The 19,030-nt window shown below is 44.1% G+C and overlaps 7 protein-coding genes across 7 annotated transcripts; 3 read left to right on the top strand and 4 right to left on the bottom strand.

Annotated features, from left to right (window-relative positions):
* Positions 1 to 1,071: 1,071 nt before the first annotated feature.
* CANTADRAFT_8597 (uncharacterized protein) lies at positions 1,072 to 2,613 on the bottom strand (the record flags this gene model as incomplete). The annotated part of the gene is made up of 1 exon (XM_020211318.1): positions 1,072 to 2,613. The coding sequence occupies one exon, from the start codon at positions 2,611 to 2,613 to the stop codon at positions 1,072 to 1,074; it is 1,542 nt and encodes a 513-aa protein (XP_020061830.1).
* Positions 2,614 to 3,465: 852 nt separating this feature from the next.
* CANTADRAFT_27726 (uncharacterized protein) lies at positions 3,466 to 4,835 on the bottom strand. Its single transcript, XM_020208200.1, has one exon. It carries the CDS (start codon positions 4,796 to 4,798, stop codon positions 3,554 to 3,556), a length of 1,245 nt encoding a protein of 414 aa, XP_020061829.1. The 5' UTR covers positions 4,799 to 4,835; the 3' UTR covers positions 3,466 to 3,553.
* A 1,112-nt stretch (positions 4,836 to 5,947) lies between these two features.
* On the top strand, positions 5,948 to 6,517 carry CANTADRAFT_8595 (methylated-DNA--protein-cysteine methyltransferase; the record flags this gene model as incomplete). The annotated part of the gene is made up of 1 exon (XM_020211316.1): positions 5,948 to 6,517. The coding sequence occupies one exon, from the start codon at positions 5,948 to 5,950 to the stop codon at positions 6,515 to 6,517; it is 570 nt and encodes a 189-aa protein (XP_020061828.1).
* Positions 6,518 to 7,113: 596 nt separating this feature from the next.
* CANTADRAFT_27725 (uncharacterized protein) lies at positions 7,114 to 9,633 on the bottom strand. Its single transcript, XM_020208199.1, has one exon. The coding sequence runs from the start codon at positions 9,493 to 9,495 to the stop codon at positions 7,267 to 7,269; it is 2,229 nt and encodes a 742-aa protein (XP_020061827.1). The 5' UTR covers positions 9,496 to 9,633; the 3' UTR covers positions 7,114 to 7,266.
* Positions 9,634 to 11,167: 1,534 nt separating this feature from the next.
* On the bottom strand, positions 11,168 to 11,338 carry CANTADRAFT_92581 (uncharacterized protein; the record flags this gene model as incomplete). The annotated part of the gene is made up of 1 exon (XM_020211962.1): positions 11,168 to 11,338. The coding sequence occupies one exon, from the start codon at positions 11,336 to 11,338 to the stop codon at positions 11,168 to 11,170; it is 171 nt and encodes a 56-aa protein (XP_020061826.1).
* Positions 11,339 to 12,321: 983 nt separating this feature from the next.
* CANTADRAFT_24277 (uncharacterized protein) lies at positions 12,322 to 16,449 on the top strand (the record flags this gene model as incomplete). The annotated part of the gene is made up of 1 exon (XM_020207069.1): positions 12,322 to 16,449. The coding sequence occupies one exon, from the start codon at positions 12,322 to 12,324 to the stop codon at positions 16,447 to 16,449; it is 4,128 nt and encodes a 1,375-aa protein (XP_020061825.1).
* A 970-nt stretch (positions 16,450 to 17,419) lies between these two features.
* CANTADRAFT_57839 (uncharacterized protein) lies at positions 17,420 to 18,043 on the top strand (the record flags this gene model as incomplete). Its single annotated transcript, XM_020210736.1, has 1 exon — positions 17,420 to 18,043. One exon carries the CDS (start codon positions 17,420 to 17,422, stop codon positions 18,041 to 18,043), a length of 624 nt encoding a protein of 207 aa, XP_020061824.1.
* Positions 18,044 to 19,030: the final 987 nt, after the last annotated feature.

Raw genomic sequence — 19,030 nt, 5'->3', positions numbered from 1 at the left:
AATCTCATCTTTAGATGGCCTGAAACCCATTAGAATAATCAAATAATATGACTTATGAGTAACTAGTACTGTATAATCTCTTGCTCCCCTTACCACATGGGATGTGCTGGTGGATTCAGGACGAACTATTCTCCTGGGGAGACTTGTCATGGAAAGAACTGGTGATACTTAAAGAGTGTTTTAAGGACTCAGACAGTTTATCGTCTGTGGAGATAATATCTTATGGCAATACACATACTATCATAACTTTGTCATGTGCTAGTTGTCGCCCATGACATGAGTCTTTAACCTTGACTTGGACTCTTCCAAAGCCAATTTTCTCTATTTATCTCTATGATGTGCTAGCAGCCAATCTGCTGCAAAGTAGTATTCTTAAATTTGATATTCACTAGTCAGATAATCCCACAGAATAAGCATTGATATACCAACCAATATAACTTCAGCATAGTCCAGTGTCGATGGTTGGTTGCAAGTCAATACCTACCCATTAATCATATGTTGTGTACAATCCACACAAGAATTAAGTACAGTGAGACTAGGCCCAGCAAGATCCCCATCAAGATCTGCAAAACTAGCTGAGTAGCTCAAAGACGATGAATCACTTATTAGCTCCACCGACCTACATTTGGAACGATATCATTTATTAATAGCCATTATACCTTTCGACCCTAAACCAATATACTAAACCAACCCAACCATAATTAGCAACCCTAACTAGCACCCTTCATAACCCTGGATATCCTTACTGTCATCACTTGATGTAAACTGAAACCCTTACCAACCCTAATCCCTAATCGACTTTATGTTAGCCACCAGTGTGTTTGTGTCCCTGGAGATTCTGTACCAGAAAGGTGTCCCCGATCAATCTACCCATAAACTATTACTCGTTCGTCATGCAATATGGCGCTACACACACTTAGGAATCACCCAATTCCTAGTGTAACTCTGCATGCATCGAGTAAATGTTCCAAGACAGATACCACGGTGACTAGTAACCTCAACAGGCATTGAATCTTTATAGCATAACAGGAACCACAAATACATTGCAACTGATGACGGATCCAATCCAGCTTAACAAGAAGCCTCAAGGGTTTTTATTCTCATCTCAATACCCTTCCCGATGCCCTTTTGATGCATAAACCCCTTAATTTCTCTGTTGAGACGTGGTTCATGCTTCTTGTGGCTTACTTTGGGTACAAATGGATGTGGACCATTCTCACTAGGTAATTCAGGTTCATTTTGGATGGTTCCCGGGTCCTCTTTGTGAATATAATCAAGCAGATCCTGACCGTCAATTGGTCTGTCAGTTTCGAATTGATCCATTATCTGATCCTCTTTGTGGATATTATCAAGCGAATTTTGAGCCTCAGTTTGTGGAGGTTCGTCTACTGGAACCATTGGCTGATCCTCTTCGTGGAGATTGGCAGGCATGGCTTGGTCAGGATTTAACTTGCAAATGATTGCACATATCTGCAGTTCGATTTCCAACCTATGGGAGTTCACAAGATGGTAAGAAGGATGGTCTGGGCCAACAGCTAGCATCAAATGATCTAATTCCTCCTGGTTATCCCATTGCTTCTTAAGCAACTCCTCCAATTTGCTCTTGAGATCAGTCTCAAATTCTGGTATTGGTTCTAATGCACATTCAGAGGTGCCGATACAACCGATTCTCTCCAGGATTGTCTTCACATCCAAAGTGGAAGCGCATTCAGAAGTTTCGTCGGCATGGATAATATCAGACTCTGGTGTAGAAGAGCAAACTTCAGCAACCTCAGAAGAATTAATTCTTTCTGAGATTGGCTTCACAGCTGAATTGGAAGCACGATCAGAAGCTTCTTCTACGTGGATAATATCAGGCTCTGATCCACAAGTGCAAACTTCAGCACTCCCAGAGGAGCCAATTCTCTCTAGGATCGCCTCCATAGCTGAGTTGGAAGCACATTCAGAAGTTTCGTTGACATCGATAATCTCCGGTTCTGGGTCAAAGGAGCAGACTTCAGCACTACCAGAGGAATCAATTCTCTCTGGAATTGACTTTATGGCCCTAATGGAAGCAAATTCAGATGCTTCATCGATTTGGCTATTCTCTGATGCTGAGTCAATAGACCAAACTGAAGCATTATCATCATTCTGGATATTTTCCAAGGTTACTGGAAGGTAAACGGGTGTCTTGTAGTATTCGATACTGTTTGGGATTGTCCCTGAAGAGTATACTGAAGCAACTGAAGTGCGATTGGAATCAGCACCACTTTGATAGGAAAACTGAGAGGATAATGTTGAAGAGTCTCGCAGCTTGTATTCGGGATCTCTTCCTGAAGTATTACTGAAGATAGCCTTCAATCTTCTCAAACTGCGTGCTTTTGTGTTTGTACTTTTTCTTTTAATAGCTTGCTTTATTCTGGTAAGACTAAGTCTTCTTCTCGATCCACCATTGTCAAGAGGGTCATCATGCATCCCTCCATCGGTTGATTGATCTTCTGGGAACTCACGAAGATTATCAATATTTAAATTATCGACGAATAACGGGTTCTCAATAACTGCCACAAATGGGCCTTCACCTTTCTTGTTGCCACGGACACTTGCCTTGAACTTGGAAAGACGGTAACGGAACATGCTTGAGTAATCGGTTGTTAATTTCGTAGACTTCTTACTTGAGCTTGTTCGATTTTATACTAAAGATAGTATGAAGAAAAGATTCTAAATCTCTAGGAGGGCGAGACAAAATTTATACCTGGTGTACAAACGGAAAAGTTGCAAGGTGAGAGTACCAATAGAGAACCAAGTTATTTGCTACAGCGAAGAGAACGATACAATGCAACGATTACCAGCGAGTATTATTCTAAGACTTTACTGTCCATCACAGCCTAATCTGCTCTCTGAAGTAGTAGAACTTGTAAACCATGTACTTGTTACAGATCCTCCTGGCTGGTGTTGGCTGCGAAATATGGTCACGTGATCGGGCTAGATAGAAGGAAGTTAAGAACTATTCTTGGTAGGCTGGGTGTTGCAGCCACGGAGGTGGGAGTATCTGAATATATTAACTATTATAATTCTCCTGTTTATTTTGATGTCTGTTATTTTAAAGATTCAGGATGTGTTTTTACGGATCCAAAATCCTTATAACTTCCCTTCTCCTTACTAGATTCTTGAACATGAGGCCATTTCTCTATGTTGTGACACATAATGACAAAGCAGTATAGATATTTGAACCCTATGATAAAGAGGAAGAGCTGTATTTACTTCTTAGGCTGTTGACACTTATTATCTTAGGACAAAACAGTCAGGTGGCACACATTCATCCGATAATCAGGCTACTTGTATCTCTTAGATCTTTCGCATAGAGAAATTCGTAAAGATATAATCCTCAAAACTATTCTGTGCTATCATGGAATTACCGATAGATCCCTGTAAGTATTGAGTAGCCTGTTAAATAGCCAGCAGTCTTGGTGTTGTTATCTACGAGATTGAAAGGTCATTACATGTGATTGACTTAGCATTAACTACTTCAGTTGACGAAGCCAAAAAAAGTTCCCTATATATAGAGAACAATCTATTACATCTTGATTCCTAACTTCTCAATGCCCGCAATAAGTTGGTCCTCTGCCAGAGTGGACTCAATGGAATGCTTCTTCTTGCTTGGGGTTTTCTCATCTTCAACTCCCGTCAGCGCCTTCATTTTGTCGGCATTGACTTGTTTGCGAAGCAATCTTCTCCAACTCTGGAACCAGTCCGGTGTGATGTAGTTCTTACGTGGCAAGAATTTTCCCTGGGTTCTTTCGATGGTGAGATTGTCGTCGCACTTCATAGTAAGATGGAACGGCCCATACTTGGGTTTGTTCTCATAATCCCTCACTGCCTCGATGATAAACGTGAAAACAAAAGAGAACCACTTATCCAAAAACTCCTTGTGAAAACGAGATTCTTCTGTGGTGGGATCCTCCAAGCCTAGTTTTTCATTCACATCAACTTCGTGGATACCTTCCAACATGAATTCATCGTCCCTCTTGCCGTATACCAATCTATTCCCTCCAGCAAGATAGCATTGAATCAATGCCGTCTGGAGCTTCCTTCTGTTGACCAGTCCCCATGCTTTAAGCTCTATGTAGTTGTCAAGTATGGAGTATTTATCGTACTTCTCGAACTGGGTGTCTTCCACTGCATCCACTTCACATGAAACCAAAACCGAATATTTCTCGTCTGTGACGCTCTTGAACTCGTGGTTGACCATACAGTTGAACTTCTGCTTGTTATCTCTGGCAGGAACTGGGTTCAGGGTTGCGTGTGCCTCGAAGTTGTATCCACACATTCCTGCTGGATCAACCTTCTGATTATCGTTCTTTACCCTTTCTATGAAGATCTGGTCGTCGTAATAGACAATATTGAGTAAGAATCTGGTGTTGTAAAATGGCACACTCATCAATTCGAGGATGCTTCTTCTCGAAGCGATGATATCGCAGTCTATTCTCCTCCTTTGGGACTGCTCCCACTCTTTCACTGCCAAAAGCTTGCTGCATTGTATGCTGGCAACATCTTTATTGGCATGTTTCGAGTAGTTGTGGTACGTCTTGTATCCAAGGGAAAGGTCCACGGTCTCATCTGACGGACAGTAAGCCTGAGCTGAAATACTGGTGTTGGTGATTCTGAGACTGTTGTCTCTCGAGTAGTGGAGCTCCTCGAATGGCTTGAACTTCTGGCCAGGATATGAATTAAGGAGAAAACTGGCAAATTCCTTGCTTCTTATAGTATCCTTGGATATCTTCCTTTTGCTGACAAACTCGTCAAGTATATGGGAGTCCATTTGTAATGGAACGAAGTATGCTTCTGAAAGAATAAGACACCCAAATGATACTGTTTGAATGTGAATTAGCCATACCAAGAATTGTGGAGAGATGGCGTCACGTGATGGGATCATCAGTAAGAAAACGGTTAGCGTCCGTTTACGCCTCGTCTAGAACATCACCGGGCGATATCCTGCAGAGGTTGTTCACAAAACTGGTAGAAAAGAGAGGGAATATGATTGGTTCCAGAAGGCAGCGAGTTAGCCGGTTTATTAGGTAAATCGACTGAAATAATTGATTTGGGATTGTTTTTTAGTACGGTAGAGGCTTTGCAATGTTTGGTGAGAGTTTTTAATCTGTATGGGAACGCTGTTTCAGTTGAGATCCTTGTGTTGGATTTGGGAGCTAAATAGTGCTATACACTATCCCTTAAGTACTTCTTTGAGGATACTTTACCCAGAAGTCAAGCCTACCAGTCGTGGATGTGTTGTAGGTTTCTCTAACCAAATAGTTCGATCTCTAGTGCTGGGCAACTGAAGACGCTGCCTAATTACCTCACGATTACTAAGCATCAAAGTTGATTAGTTCAGTGGTAACTTGAAACAGAACCCCTAGGGTCTCCTCGGCCTCATATCTTTGCATTTCATTATTTATTAATTTTGCAGACGCAAAATTTCCCAGGCAATAGGTGGCAGGAAATTCCAAAAAGAAGACTATAGAAATTGGATGACTATGGACTGTATGCTGTTTGCTCCGCCCTGATGTGGATTACAGACGATTCTTGAATTAACGTTTTACCACATATGTGGTGAGATGTTTATGCCCGCTAAAAGAGAATTCCCCATGCAAATTGAATAGAAATAAGACAGGGTGGAGAATTTAACTATCGTTGTGGTCGAAATGGTCCAAATTGCCCCAAAAAGCACCAGAATATTCACATCAGCTGCCTGAATCCCGTCGCTAGTCTACGATAAAAATTAATTCCACTCTACTCCTCTAAAATTCCATCTCTTCCAATACTCGTTACCTCTCCGTGGTTCATACCTTTTGATTCGAACTGACTTAATGAGTTCCTGCAGGTACAGTACTAGTATCATCATCATAATTACTTTCTTATATGCACTACAGTAATCCAGTTTCAAATTATCACCAAAGACGCGTTTGCCACCATGCTAAACCTCTTTTATACTACCGTGCCTGCCAGTTCTTACCACGCACTCGTGGTCGTGGACAAAGATGGCACCCTCTACTATATGACTCTTTCAAAAACCAACACCGGGCTGTTGCAACTGCTCATGGTGAAGGACTTCTCCAAGCACACTCATATCAGACTCAACGCGTTGTCTTCGACTACACTCATAAAGGATGCAAGCAGGATCAACCAAACGGTCGCCCTAGTCAGAGAGGCCATGGAAGACCCTAAATCCATGGACATCTCCAAGATTAAGTACAAGATAATCTTTGGAACCAGCCTCCAGCGCAGAGTATGGGACAAACTCCTCGAAATTGAGCCTGGAACTGTCACCGACTACTTCACGTTGGCTGGCGCATTGAAGATGCCAACCTCCAGCAGAGTGGTTGGAAACTGTGTCGGGGCAAACAGAATAGCCTTGTTTATTCCATGTCACCGGGTGCTCACCAAAGACCGCAAGATCAGTGGTTACCGCTACGGCGTGGAAGTAAAGCGGGATATACTCCAACTCGAGCTTGGGCAAGAGTTCGATAAGCTTGTCAACTAGGAGTGGAAAACATGTCGTGATATAATGATATTCCAACGCTGCGCGAACAATAGGTGTATTGCATTGTCTTGCTGTGGCCTGGAATAGGGACTTAATATCGATGAAGCGTTTACAGGGTCGGTGCATATAGCATTGCCTTTTTTTACGGCCATAACGGTACTCTCCATCAACTTTTTTGGGTTCATCTTAGTTTTGTCCTATTCTTTAACAAATACTGGTGCAATTAGACAATACTGGTGCAATTAGACGGTAGTGAACCACGAAATCGACGCTTGATTCATAACTGTTAGGATTAAACAGCTGGTCACAAGTAAGTTCCATGGAGTTTAGGAGCGGAACCGGTAAAACATTCATCCTTAGAAGGTGCTATTGGAAGTATATTTGCTTTGACCACAATAGACTCGCAGGACGAGGAACTGACAGAAGAAATTCTTCCTATCTTTGAAATCTCCTATTTTGGTGCCATTGAATGGGTGCAAAAAATCATACTATCTTGTTTGCACCCTCACGGGCTTTTTTGCACCCTGACGAACAGATCATTTCTTGGGAACCTGTTGGTACACAATCTTTACAATCTAGATAAAATATGCTTAATTATGACGCTTTTGATAATTTTCATGCTATCGTAATCATTTTGTATACTATTAATGCTTGAATTATGGTATTAAATATGGAGCTAATTATACAGATATGATCATTGATTCATAGTAATGGCTGTCGAAGTTAAGAAGTGAAAATGCATGGTTTGATTAATTGTGTTTTGCGGGAACGTCTCTGAGATGCTCGTATTCGAAGAGCGACATTCTAAGTGGTTTGTCCAACCTGACAGTCTTCTTGACTAATGCGTCGTATTCCTCGTTCTTGCCAGATTCATAGTTGTCCAACATTTTTCCTTGCTTGTCTAAGGGATCGTTTGGTCCTTTTGGTTTGTCTTGATCGTACTTGACCAAGTAACTGAGTTCGGCCTTGTGGAAGTCGTACAATCCCTTGGAGTGACTGAATTCCAATTGCAATGGTTCACTTTGTGCCAAAATTCCATGCAATTGCTCGTCGCTAATCGTCTTTGCTAAAGTGATGAGCTTATTCTTTGATACATCAGTGCCTTCTAAGTAGTCGTTTGGATCAACCACGCTCAACAACTGGTCCTGATGGACCCAGTTCTGTAACTTTGGAACGAAATACCAGTCTTTGTGCTCGTAGCTGACCAAACCACCTCTAGGATACTCAAACTTCAAACGACGAATAATTTCGTTGGGGATATAGGTTGGAACACCACTGAACATAGACATCTTGAGAGGACTCAAGTGCTCAAAGTTGTAGTAGTGAAGTCTACGATCATTGTAAACCTCCTTCTCTTCGTCTTCATTCATGATGGTGCCCTCGTCTTCGCTGTCGTTGATATTCTTATAGTAATTTTTGGGGGTTGCTTCCTTGCTGGTACTGAGACCGGTGATATCAATGTATATTCCCGAGTCGACATCGATAAATCTGGCGTCGATATGGTTGGACCTCTTGCTGACGTCTCTGTTGTGGATATAGGTCCCCACGTCAATGAGGAACTTGCCGTAGCCTTCGTTGAGATCCTCCACCACCAAAGTCTGATTGTACAATTCGCCCAACTTGACCAATTCTTCCACGGGCATCTGGATATCGATGTCGTTGTCGTAGGGAAACATCTGGCCACTCCAGTACCAGCTCAATAATGGGCCGTGCATTATCCACGAAGTCATGTCGTTCTTGGTAGCAAATTTGAACCAGTTTCTCATTAATCTCTCCAAGATAATGTTTGTTCTTTGGTTGTCGACGAGTTTACCGTTGAAGAACCGCCAGTCGTAGTGCCAGCCGTTGTCTGTGTTGTTTTCATTGACCCTCATCGATGACATCTTGAAGTAGGTTATCTCGTTGGCCGAGTCGTGTTCCTTGCTTCTTTCGAGCGAGTTTAAGAACGACCGTTGCAGGACGTCGAGCTCGGTACGCCCAGCCATACGCTTGTAGAGGGAGATCTGCAGCTCGACGTCTCCACGACCGTAGTGGAACATGGAAGGGGTCAACTCCTTGACGGCAGAAAAGTTCTGGTACTGGGTCTTGTCGCCAATGGTAAGGCCTTCTGCCTGGACCAAGGCGTTGAACTCCTTCACGGGGTTGAGGAGCACCTTGCCGCGGGAGAGCCTATTATTCTCAACATACTGGTTCATGAGCCCTGAGAATATGATTTTCTGCTTGGACGTTACGTTGTACACCAAATCCTCGCCGTGGTCGTTCAAGAACATGATCTTGTAGGGGTTGGGCGAGTTGGTGAACAAAAACGTCTTTCCCTGCATCAATCTGTATTTTTCATCGGTCTTGTAGTCAGAGTAGTCGTAGTAGATGTACCCAGGCACCTGGGAGTGTCCCAAAAACCCGTACTTGGCGAGGAGCCGGGGTGACACGTCCTCGTTCGACATGCACTTGATATACTGGTCGTTGTCGTATATCCTCGCTCTGTCGACCTTACTGTTGCATTCGAGGTACTCCTTGACGTGCTTACAGTCCATGCGCTCGTGCACCGGTTTTTCAAGTTCGTGGTTCAAGTAGGTGAGGTCCACCCAGTCTGCCCAGTGGAACGGGAGCTCGAGCGTGGAGTTGCCGGCCAACTGGTGACGAAGGTGGTTCAACGTCAACGAGATGGCCAACCGTGGGTCCTGGAAAATGGTGTCCTTGTTTCTCCAGGCGCTGGGCGAGGCGGTATCGTTGAGAAACATGCTGGAGTCCACCGTCAAGTGATTTTTTAAATTGGGCTCCTTGGCGTTGGTGAGGAGTTCCTGGATGCGCGCATCGTAGTTGATATCCTCCACATGGTGGTACTCCTCGTCTCCTGGACGCAAGTTGATGTGGTCGACTTTGGTGGTGCGCAGGTGGTAGGCAGCGAGGCCCACGAGGTTGACCACTACCAAGGCTAGAAAGATCTTTTTGAGGCCAGAGGCGTTCTTGATGCCCATGGTAGATGTGGTAGATATGGTAGTATGGGTGGGAAAGCCTGAAGGAAAGCGAGTGAAAAGGCGAGTTCGAGCGTAGAAACACGGTGGGGCAGATCGATAGTATATATATTACCCCGGCATCGCTGGTGTCAACAGTCACACGATCCAATAGATGCTAACTAAGGGTACGCTTAAAACGGCGTTGGGGATTCCGCATTGGGCGCATTGCAGCCAGGAGCGGAGTCCACAACCAGGCTTCTGCATTGGCTTCTGCATTCTCCGCTAGATCGACTAAAAATGGGTGTGGGCGCTGGACCGCCGGGAAAAGGGTGTCTGGGATAGGGGGCGTGGCTCTCTCGTGGGATTTGGTGGAGCATAGTACCAGCACTTGTGGAGACTGGCTTCGGTTCGGGGTGGCCTCGGTACCTGCATTGCACGCTAGCCAACGCGGTTCTGGCTGTAGTTCGCAAGTTATGCGCCGTTACGAGCCCTGCCATGCGCGAAGACTGCTCGGGATATGTAACCTTGCTTAGCAACAGGTGCAGCATGCGTCCCCCATCACACGCACAAAGAGTCGGCTTCACTAGGTAAGCCGTTCGCCATACACCGGGCCAGACGGTCGCCATGCACCACTATAGAGTCCACGATGCAAATGGGCACCCCTGACCTGCTCTGTAAAGGTTTCCTTGAACAAACCCAACCTATTCATGCAGGTAACGCCAACCCCGGAAATGCGCGATGGTGCCAAGACCATAACGTCTAGAGAAGACGCCTGAATCGAACAAGCAGCAATATTTTGGTGTTCTGCACCTTCTGCCATTCATGTTCAATTGTGTTTCAGGAACGGCACACCCTCAACAATCGCAGGTTAGAAGTGCCTGGCTCTCTGCGGGACACAACTCTGGGCTCATGCCCCTCCTCCTGCTAATTGTCTGTCTGCTGATACAATCGGGGCCAGACAATAGATGTAGGAGCCGTGCTTGGTGTCGGTACAGGCCAAGACGTTGGAAAGGCTCTAGAATATGGTGACAGAATCGTAGCAGCAGCTGAAGAACAGTGCAGGTATAAGTTCTTCGCTAGCACAGGTTGGGAACTCCAGAGGGCCCCACCGAAGAGCAATTCTTGAATTACTGTGAGAAGAGTATCCGTTTTTGCGCAGCGGATTTACTAGTGGTGCAGATATGGTCCCAGCGTGCTTGGATCTAAAAAATACGTGCATATTCCGCGATCGACCCAGCATTGTTAAAGGGATGGGTAAACCCGGCGTGACTAAGGATGTCCGATCGTTGGACGTGGAGAGAGCAAGTGGGCGACTGTTTTGGGTGGCATGAGTAAGCGCAGATTTTGATGTGAGATTCTGGAGACATGCGAGAAAATGCCCGTTCAGATGATGTACCTGGAAATGACGTAGTAGGCAGTACCCCTTGGTTTCCGGTGGTTAGTGCCGATGGAATATCTTGAAGTCAAGTACCCGTGTCTGGCAAATTTCCTGGTGAAGTGCCTTTTGGTTCTACAATAATCAAATTGCGTTTTCTCGCTATTTGATGGCTAAAGTTCTTTTGTTTGCAGAGTTGGAGCTCAAAATTATTCTCGATAAAATAAAGTCAAGACCTCAAATAATTTTTTAAAGGGATAGTCATTTTTCTCAATACCCCTACTAAGGACCCAAGCATACGACCTATCTATTGCAATCCTATCTAATAGCTGGCTGCGGCTTTTGTTCGGACTTAATTCGGCAACTTTGTTCCCTGCATGCCCATGCTAGCCTATAGCAACTGGTGCCTGAAACGTAATCTCTAGTCGTCCACTGGCCAGATGAGGATGTAAGAACACTCTTAGTACACTGTGAACCAATAAATGCCATTTTTTGAGTGGTCCCAGTGGGCTTCGGTGATTTAGGGCATTAATATAGTTAAAAAGTTATTACGCTATCGACCAAGACCTTTGAGAAATGCCAACCCTTTCGTGTTGTTACCTAGCGTGCTTTTGGCCTGATTATCCCGGTATTTTTTGCAATGCTTCACCAATATTGCACCGGATGAAAAATATTACACTTCGATGGAATGTAGTTCAAACAATTTCTCTGACTTCATGCTTATATCGACTTGGAGATAGTAGTCTCATTTCCGGAGGTTTTCCCATCATTGGCTACCAAAGGGTGTAGTGTTCGCGTACTCTCTGATGGATTGTGAGAATGGCTGCTATTGGGTAACTACCTTTTTCTTTAGCACTATCTGTTAGTTCCAAGAACTTGAATGGCTGGACTTTAATTACTTAATTTTATCTTCGTGTTCTTCGTATTTTTTTAATATTCAAAGTTGATAGATGATAGATTTGGACCTTGCCCTTAAATCAATCTATTTATTGGTACGCAAAAAGGTTATCGCCATCGGTTGATAATCTAGTACCTGCCCAGGCGGCACGAGATCTTTTGCCAGAGTTATATCTAATTTAATACATAAAGTAGTTCCACAATAATTAATTTGTATGCTCTATAATAGTCTTTTAGATTCATAGTTTTGAGTAATCGATATCACACAGCCCTTTCATAACGTGGCCCTAGAAGTCTAAGTTCCGTGTGATCTAGCGATAGGCATTGTAAAGCCACTCGCTTATTTAATTTACAAGGCACTTTCACTCATTACGTCTATCGAAGGTTGTACTAGAGAGATACGAGAATGAGATGGATCATGCACATCGTGAATCATGTTACTGTCTACCTTCCAACTCCCATACTATCCATCACTGGTCGTGCGCAGCCCGATCAGCTCGAGCCCATCGCCTCATATGCAGTATAAATTATTCAGAATCTATATTGCAACCTAAACGGTAGGATACCATCCCAGCATGAGTGTTCCACGTCCGCTAACGGATCTGGAAAAACTCGCGATCCTCGACCACCACACCTATCATTCAACCGTCAACTTCTCCCACACTGTTAGCAGAACATTGCACACATTCAGTCCCGAGATCCCCAATCTCTCCGAAGCTTCCATTGATTTCATTAACAAGATCAATGAAGAGGGCATCCGAAAGAGAACGCGCCATGAAATAGCCGCACGCACCTTGGCTGACTACAACTTGTGGTTGCTAATTGGCACACAGGGCCACAAAGAAGATATGGCTAAGAGGATCTATTCCAGATTTAACTCGATGTTCGAGGTAGATGTGGAACCGAATCTGTTGGCAAGGTACGAAAGAATCACTCGAGGTTTCAACTTAGCATTTACTGGTGAGCCAATAACTTTGAAGGCGGAGCTAGACAAGATCGTCTCGTTGTCGAAGGAGTATTCTCCCAATTGCATTTATTTCTTCAACGAGGTCAACTTGAAGCAGCAGGAGAACATTTTCACGTTCTCGTTGGCAGGGAACCTCAGCAACTCCGATTTTCTCGATCCCTTGGTCATAACGAACTTGCCCAACGAGAAGTTTAACTACTACCCGACGGGCCTATTAAACTCGTACCAATTCGAAAACTACTTGAGGCGGATCAACATGCAATTAAAACTGAACAACCGTCACATCGTCTTGATCTGCAGAAATAACGTTTTCTTGGATCCAAAACTGTTCTCAAATATCAAAATTCATTTCATCAACTTGAAACACGACAAGCACTATTCGCGTCGAAACTATCTCAAGCTTCCTGACGAGTACGGATTGAGCCATTGGTTGAAATTCAATTTGACAGACAAGCTCTTCCAACTCAGTAACTTCACCGAACCATCTTTGATCGTGAGCTCGTTGTGTCTCTCATATCACCAATGCATTACAAAATTATTAAACATTCCAATCTATCACAAGTTTGTCCAGTTGAATATAAACCGTTCAGAGTTTTTGGGCCCCTTTAACAAGAATTCCAGACTTGATAAAGAGTATATGGTTGTGTCTGATATCTACGTAGTGAAAAACGAAAAATACGATCGGATCCCAACCAACTACTACAACAACATATTCAAGTCAGTGGACTACAACTATGCAAGCAAGGACATTTACTATATTCTCCAGGAATTACGGAACTTTGGATCGATGAGCTTTACATGTGAGACTACTATGGAGGAAATTTCTCAGTTTATTGACAAGAAATTAATGCCATTTATTGCCAGCAATCGAAAATCATCGTTATCGTATTTCAACGCGTTCTTCTCTGAACTTATGGACAAAGAGAAGGGAAAGGAACTGCCCCCATATAAAGAGCCTACCAGAAGACTTTTTTCTATACCGCTAGATCATTGGGTATCATTCAAGGTTATTTTGGATATCGACAATGCCATGAGAGACGAACGACAGATGAATTTGTCCAATGACGGATATGTGGAAGATAATTTATTTCCAAAGGATGACAGTATAGTGATTAAGAACTCAGGTACTTCATATTCAGGCAAGACAAATGAAATTTCTAGCTTGGAGAACGGTGAATCGGCCAGAGTACAACCTCCAGCAGAAAAAGAGAGTTTGGCCCAGGCCACGAAAACAATTGCTCAGATTAATTTAGTTGATAATGTGAGTTCCAACAACACAAAACCATTGAATAATGTGCCAGTGGTCATCACAGATAATTTAGCGGTAGTTGAAAAAGCTCCACCAACTAATTTGCGTATTAATTTGCCAGCGGTTACAAAAGCCCCTCCAATTAACTTGCCTCCGATTAATTTGCCAGAGGTTACAAAAGCTCCACCAATTGATTTGCCTTCAATTAATTTGCCATCGATTGCAAAAACTCTACCAATTAATGTGCCAGTACATCCACCTATACAAGAGGCAGCTTCTGATACAAATATTCCCGATCCCAGTCCAATTGAACATAGGCCTATCAAGGATAGATCTTCAATTTCACCCAATAAATTCTTCAACAAGGTGCCCTCTCCACCCATTGCAAGCACACTGCCCAAAATTGGAACAGTCATTCCAACAACAAGCTATTCAAAAATTTCTGCATTACCGTTGCCACTTCCATCAATATCACCAGCAGTGGCCCATCCACGGACCAGAATTATTGCGAAACAGGAACGTTCTAGTCCCGTGAAAAAACGGAAAACTACAGTACCACCCATTCCCACAGTGAAAAAGTCCAAAATCTTGGAGGTTTTGCAAAAGGATAAGCTATCGTTCGTTGGTGCTGGAGATGGTCCTATTTTTTCTGACGATTCTGAAGATTCTGATAACTCGTTTGATCCAACTAGGAACGAAAGAATTAAAATTAGGAACGAGAATAATCGGCCGATGGTCCCTTCTGGTCTTAGCAATACTATTATTTTCTCGGATAGATCCAATACTTCGATACAGTCCAGAAGTAACTCCAAAAAATCCTTGGTTGAGAATAGCGATACTGGTACAAATCCAAACCCTGAAGAGTCTGGAGCAGGTGGGAGTGATGTTAATGCTACACTCAACCGTCCCGAATATGCCCTGGATTCAGATATTGCGGAAGATATAGCCAGAATTTCTTCCAGTAGCTCCGAATCTGATGCTGAGTCGGATGCTGACTATGAGAGTGCAGATGAAGGAAGCGTCTACCACAGCCCAGGTGAAGGCGCTCGTATTGAGAGCCTTTTAAGTGACCTGGACTCCTCTGGCCATGATATCAGTAAGCCAATTGTGGTTGTGGAGAGTATTCCAACTAGAAAGGAAAAGGTAGCTTCAACAAATAACTCAATTACCCTGCGTGGACTAGACACTAATTCAAGCCAACCTAGAAGGGTTTCTTTGATATCAGAAGTGACCCAAATCTCTGACAATTCGGATACTGATTCTGAAGATGACAATGGGCCGGAAAGAAGAAATCATCTAGCTCCGGTTATTGGCACTACCGTTGAAATTATTCCAGATACTGAGTCAATCGTTATCACTAAAGACTCGAACTTGCATGACATTGTTATGGCTAGTTCTAGCGACCAGGATTCCGAAATGATGGACAGCGTAGATGAATTGGATGAAAGATTTCCGGTATCTCAAAAAAGGATGATGATTAATACCCCTACAAAACAGGTTTCGACGATCACTGAGACCCATGAAAATGGAGAGGATGTCCCAAGCTCTGCAAATCAGGCTAATCGTTCTCATACCGTCACAGCTGGTTCTCAATCTTCTGAATCTGCCAGCGAGGCTAGTAGCGACCTGGGTTCAGATTCACACTCTTCTGCCTCTGAGACTGCCCCAAAACCTGCAACTCGGACAGTAGAGGAAGACCACGATATGGCCAGCAAGCGGAGTAATATTGCTCCTAATTCAGTGCCCTCGAAATTTGCAACTCAAAGAGTGGAGTTGTGGAGCGAGCTGGGCCTGGACTCCGACACTATTAAGTCAGAAAATACACCGAAGTCAGCACCTCAGGCACCAATGCCAATCAGAAATTCCAAAACCGTTCTGGGTGTCCTCTCGAAAGGTTCAACTCAAACTCATACAGTAGAGTTGTGGAGCGAGCTGGCCACAGACTCAGACTCATCTAAATCAGAGAAGTCATTAAAGTCAGGAACGCAGGTATCAAGGCCAATCAGCAATTCCGACACTGTTCTGCCAAAATCAAACTCTTCCGAATCACTGTTAGGAAAAACCTACAACGCGGATAACCAGACCCATGCTCTGTCCAGTCGGGAATCTCTGCATTCCCCTACCAACAATAGCAAATCCCATGGTCAAAATCCCAGTGAGTCACCACATCGACTTGTATCGCTCAAAGATATCAGAAAACCCGTAACAACAAAAGAGGACATTCCGAAGCCTGAAATCCGCCGCCCTGGCATGGTGAAGAAGAACGCTTTCAAGGGAAGAAATGAATTCAGTTCATCCGAGTCCGAAAGTAGCTCGGACGATCTGTCCTCGGAGGAGGATGAACCTCCAAAAGCTTCGCAGCCAACCATAGTTCCAGTCAAGAAAAATGTTTTGTTCAAGCTTCATGTACCCAAAATCGTGAGCCCCAAGAAATACAAGAATGGAGGACAACTGGGCTTGCCAAAACGGACATTGAAAAAGAAGTAAAACAGCCTGTATATAGAAATGATCAAACTAATAGAGACACCATTTCAACTAATCACCATTTCAACGAGTAGGGCCCATTTCACTTATCTGTAGCAATTTGACCAAAATTAACAAAAATCGAATGAATCGACATAGGCAAATGTACTCAGTTATGAAGATTGATCTATCTTAAGTGAGTGGTAACCATTACATTCAACTACACGTATCAGACAAACCGAATTGATATGAATTTTCACATCCAAGCAGTTGACAACTGTGGCGCCCGCTACTGTGGAAGCCCATAGAATCCACCAGCAGTACCAATAACTTGAATTCATAAGTGCCCACCCAGTGGCTCCAAGACCGAAATGTCTGGACGCACCCGAACCACCTCTCTGTGTCTGCACCCCTCTAATCGCTATAGTCTTGGTATTTCCAGTGTGCGCCGTGCATTTGCAGCCGCCACCCCCTACCTGCAGGCCAACCGTTGGCGCACAAGACCAAAAGAAACCCCAAAAAGAAATTCACGTGGGAGAAGGACTTTTCACACACTAAATCACATACCTCATTACCTTCCCAAAGGACGATTCCAGAACCTGTACCACTAGAGTCCCTTGAGCCTAGCATCTGCCTGTCTCGCTTTTCCCACTGCAATCACCTTTTTTCCCCGTGAAATCCACTGCCAGTGACCGGAAGAAATCGGAACACTTCAGTCATCCAATTTAGTTTATCCTTACGATAAATCCTTCCCACAGATACGCTCCTGATATAAAAAGCCAAGTCCACCAGCATTGTTCAGTACGAGCTCGAGTCGAAATTTTCATTTGAGACGTTATCACAGGTTACCATCAGCAGTACCGCCCAACACATCAGCACAACGAAATAGTACCAGTGGCCTATACGGTAGTACCACCACAATTCCCCAAATCCTTCTATTCTCCGGTAATCCCATAGCTCATAGATTCCCATCCAATCCGGTAAGTCCATCCCCATGAAACTCTTCTCCTCCCACCACTGCTTCAACTACGCCTGGGACCAAGTCACAGCCGCAAACTGGCAGAAGTACCCCAACAAGCTCTCCACCCACGTCGTCTCTGTCGACATTTTGGACCGTACCATCGACGTGGAGCGCAAAACCCTTCGCACGGAGCGGTTGATTGGCTGCAAGCAGGCCATTCCCTCCTGGTTGGCGTGTCTCGTGGGCTCCCAGCAGTACAGCTACGTCCGGGAGGTCAGCGAGGTCGACTTGATCAACAAGACGTTGGTGTTGAAGTCGTCCAACTTAACCATGAACCACTTGTTGCTCGTCAACGAGACGGTGGTGTATGCGCCAGACGCCCTGCTGCCAGCCACCAGGACCACCTTCAGCCAGAACGCCGAGTTCACAGCGTACGCCACGTTCTCGCGGGTGTGTGACAAGCTCGAGGACTGGCTGGTGGAACGGTTTGGCCAGAATGCCAGCACTGGTAAGGATGCGTTTGAAAGCGTGTTGCAAACATTGACCCAGAAGTGGCAGGAGAGCGGTACGTTTGTCAGCGAGGTGGGTACCACCATTGGCGACAAGACGTCGGAGGTGTTGCACGAGGTAGGGCGTTTGGGCAAGGTTTTCAACTAGGACAGGTGGAAAGTCTACTACCTGAATAGCTGATATTTGGGGCGTTTTATGGTGTGACCTGGAAGAATTACCTACGGCTTCATCTAGAATAGCTCTTGCAAAGCACTTGAAAGGCTGATACAACTATAAGTGGTCGGTCGGTCTTGCTGAGTGCTGTTCGACCGGAAGAGCCTGATTTCTACTGTTTCAACTACAATCGTTGCTTGAAAATCCGTTAGCCACCAATTTCCACTTTGAATCCTTTTCGTTTCCTCCAGCTGTTGAACCCAGCCCTCCACCGTGCCTTATTGCATATCAAGACTCCTTCTCAATAGCCCCCAATTATCTATCGGTGATTTTCACCAATTGGTCCCGAGACTCTCCACATCGGACCCTCTTGCATATTACTATTATTTATTGTTCACTTAGATTGTACATAGTTGACTATTTATTATTGGTTTAGTTCGTCACTTCAGAATTTTCAATGCATGGTTTACGTTTGGGACTCCGTAGCAGAGGATATCTCTTTCTGGGACAGATTCCGTCCTTTTTCCCTCAGTGCTTATGAAACTTGGGTTAATTCTACAAAATATAGTTAACCAATCCAGTGGTATACTTGGGTTATTGAATATTGGACTCATCGTTGTGTGAGTGCTGTTGTATCACTTCCCATAATGTGATGCCAGCCTTATCTGAATTATATATTTAGGGGGAGCCTGAAATACTGGTAATTCAACGATAATAATTAGGGCTGGTATACTCCTGATGAGAGGCATTCGGACAAACTCAATCGTTCACGAGGGTGCTCAACTGGTAATTTCGTGCTCCGCGTATTCTTAATTGTACATCGCTTTTCAAGTATGATTATTGTTGAAGCTACTTCGTTATTTCTATAATTTTCTGGACCACTGCCGATATTTCTATTCTCCATTTTGGCAGAAAAGTTATCCACCAGATTAATAGCAGGAATTGCTATTGAAGACAATCTTGCTTCTGTGGTATCTTGGG

Source organism: Suhomyces tanzawaensis (genome assembly GCF_001661415.1).
Source record: "Suhomyces tanzawaensis NRRL Y-17324 unplaced genomic scaffold CANTAscaffold_10, whole genome shotgun sequence".
Taxonomy (NCBI): Eukaryota; Fungi; Ascomycota; class Pichiomycetes; order Serinales; family Debaryomycetaceae; genus Suhomyces; species Suhomyces tanzawaensis.
This window is presented reverse-complemented; position numbering and strand designations above follow the sequence as displayed.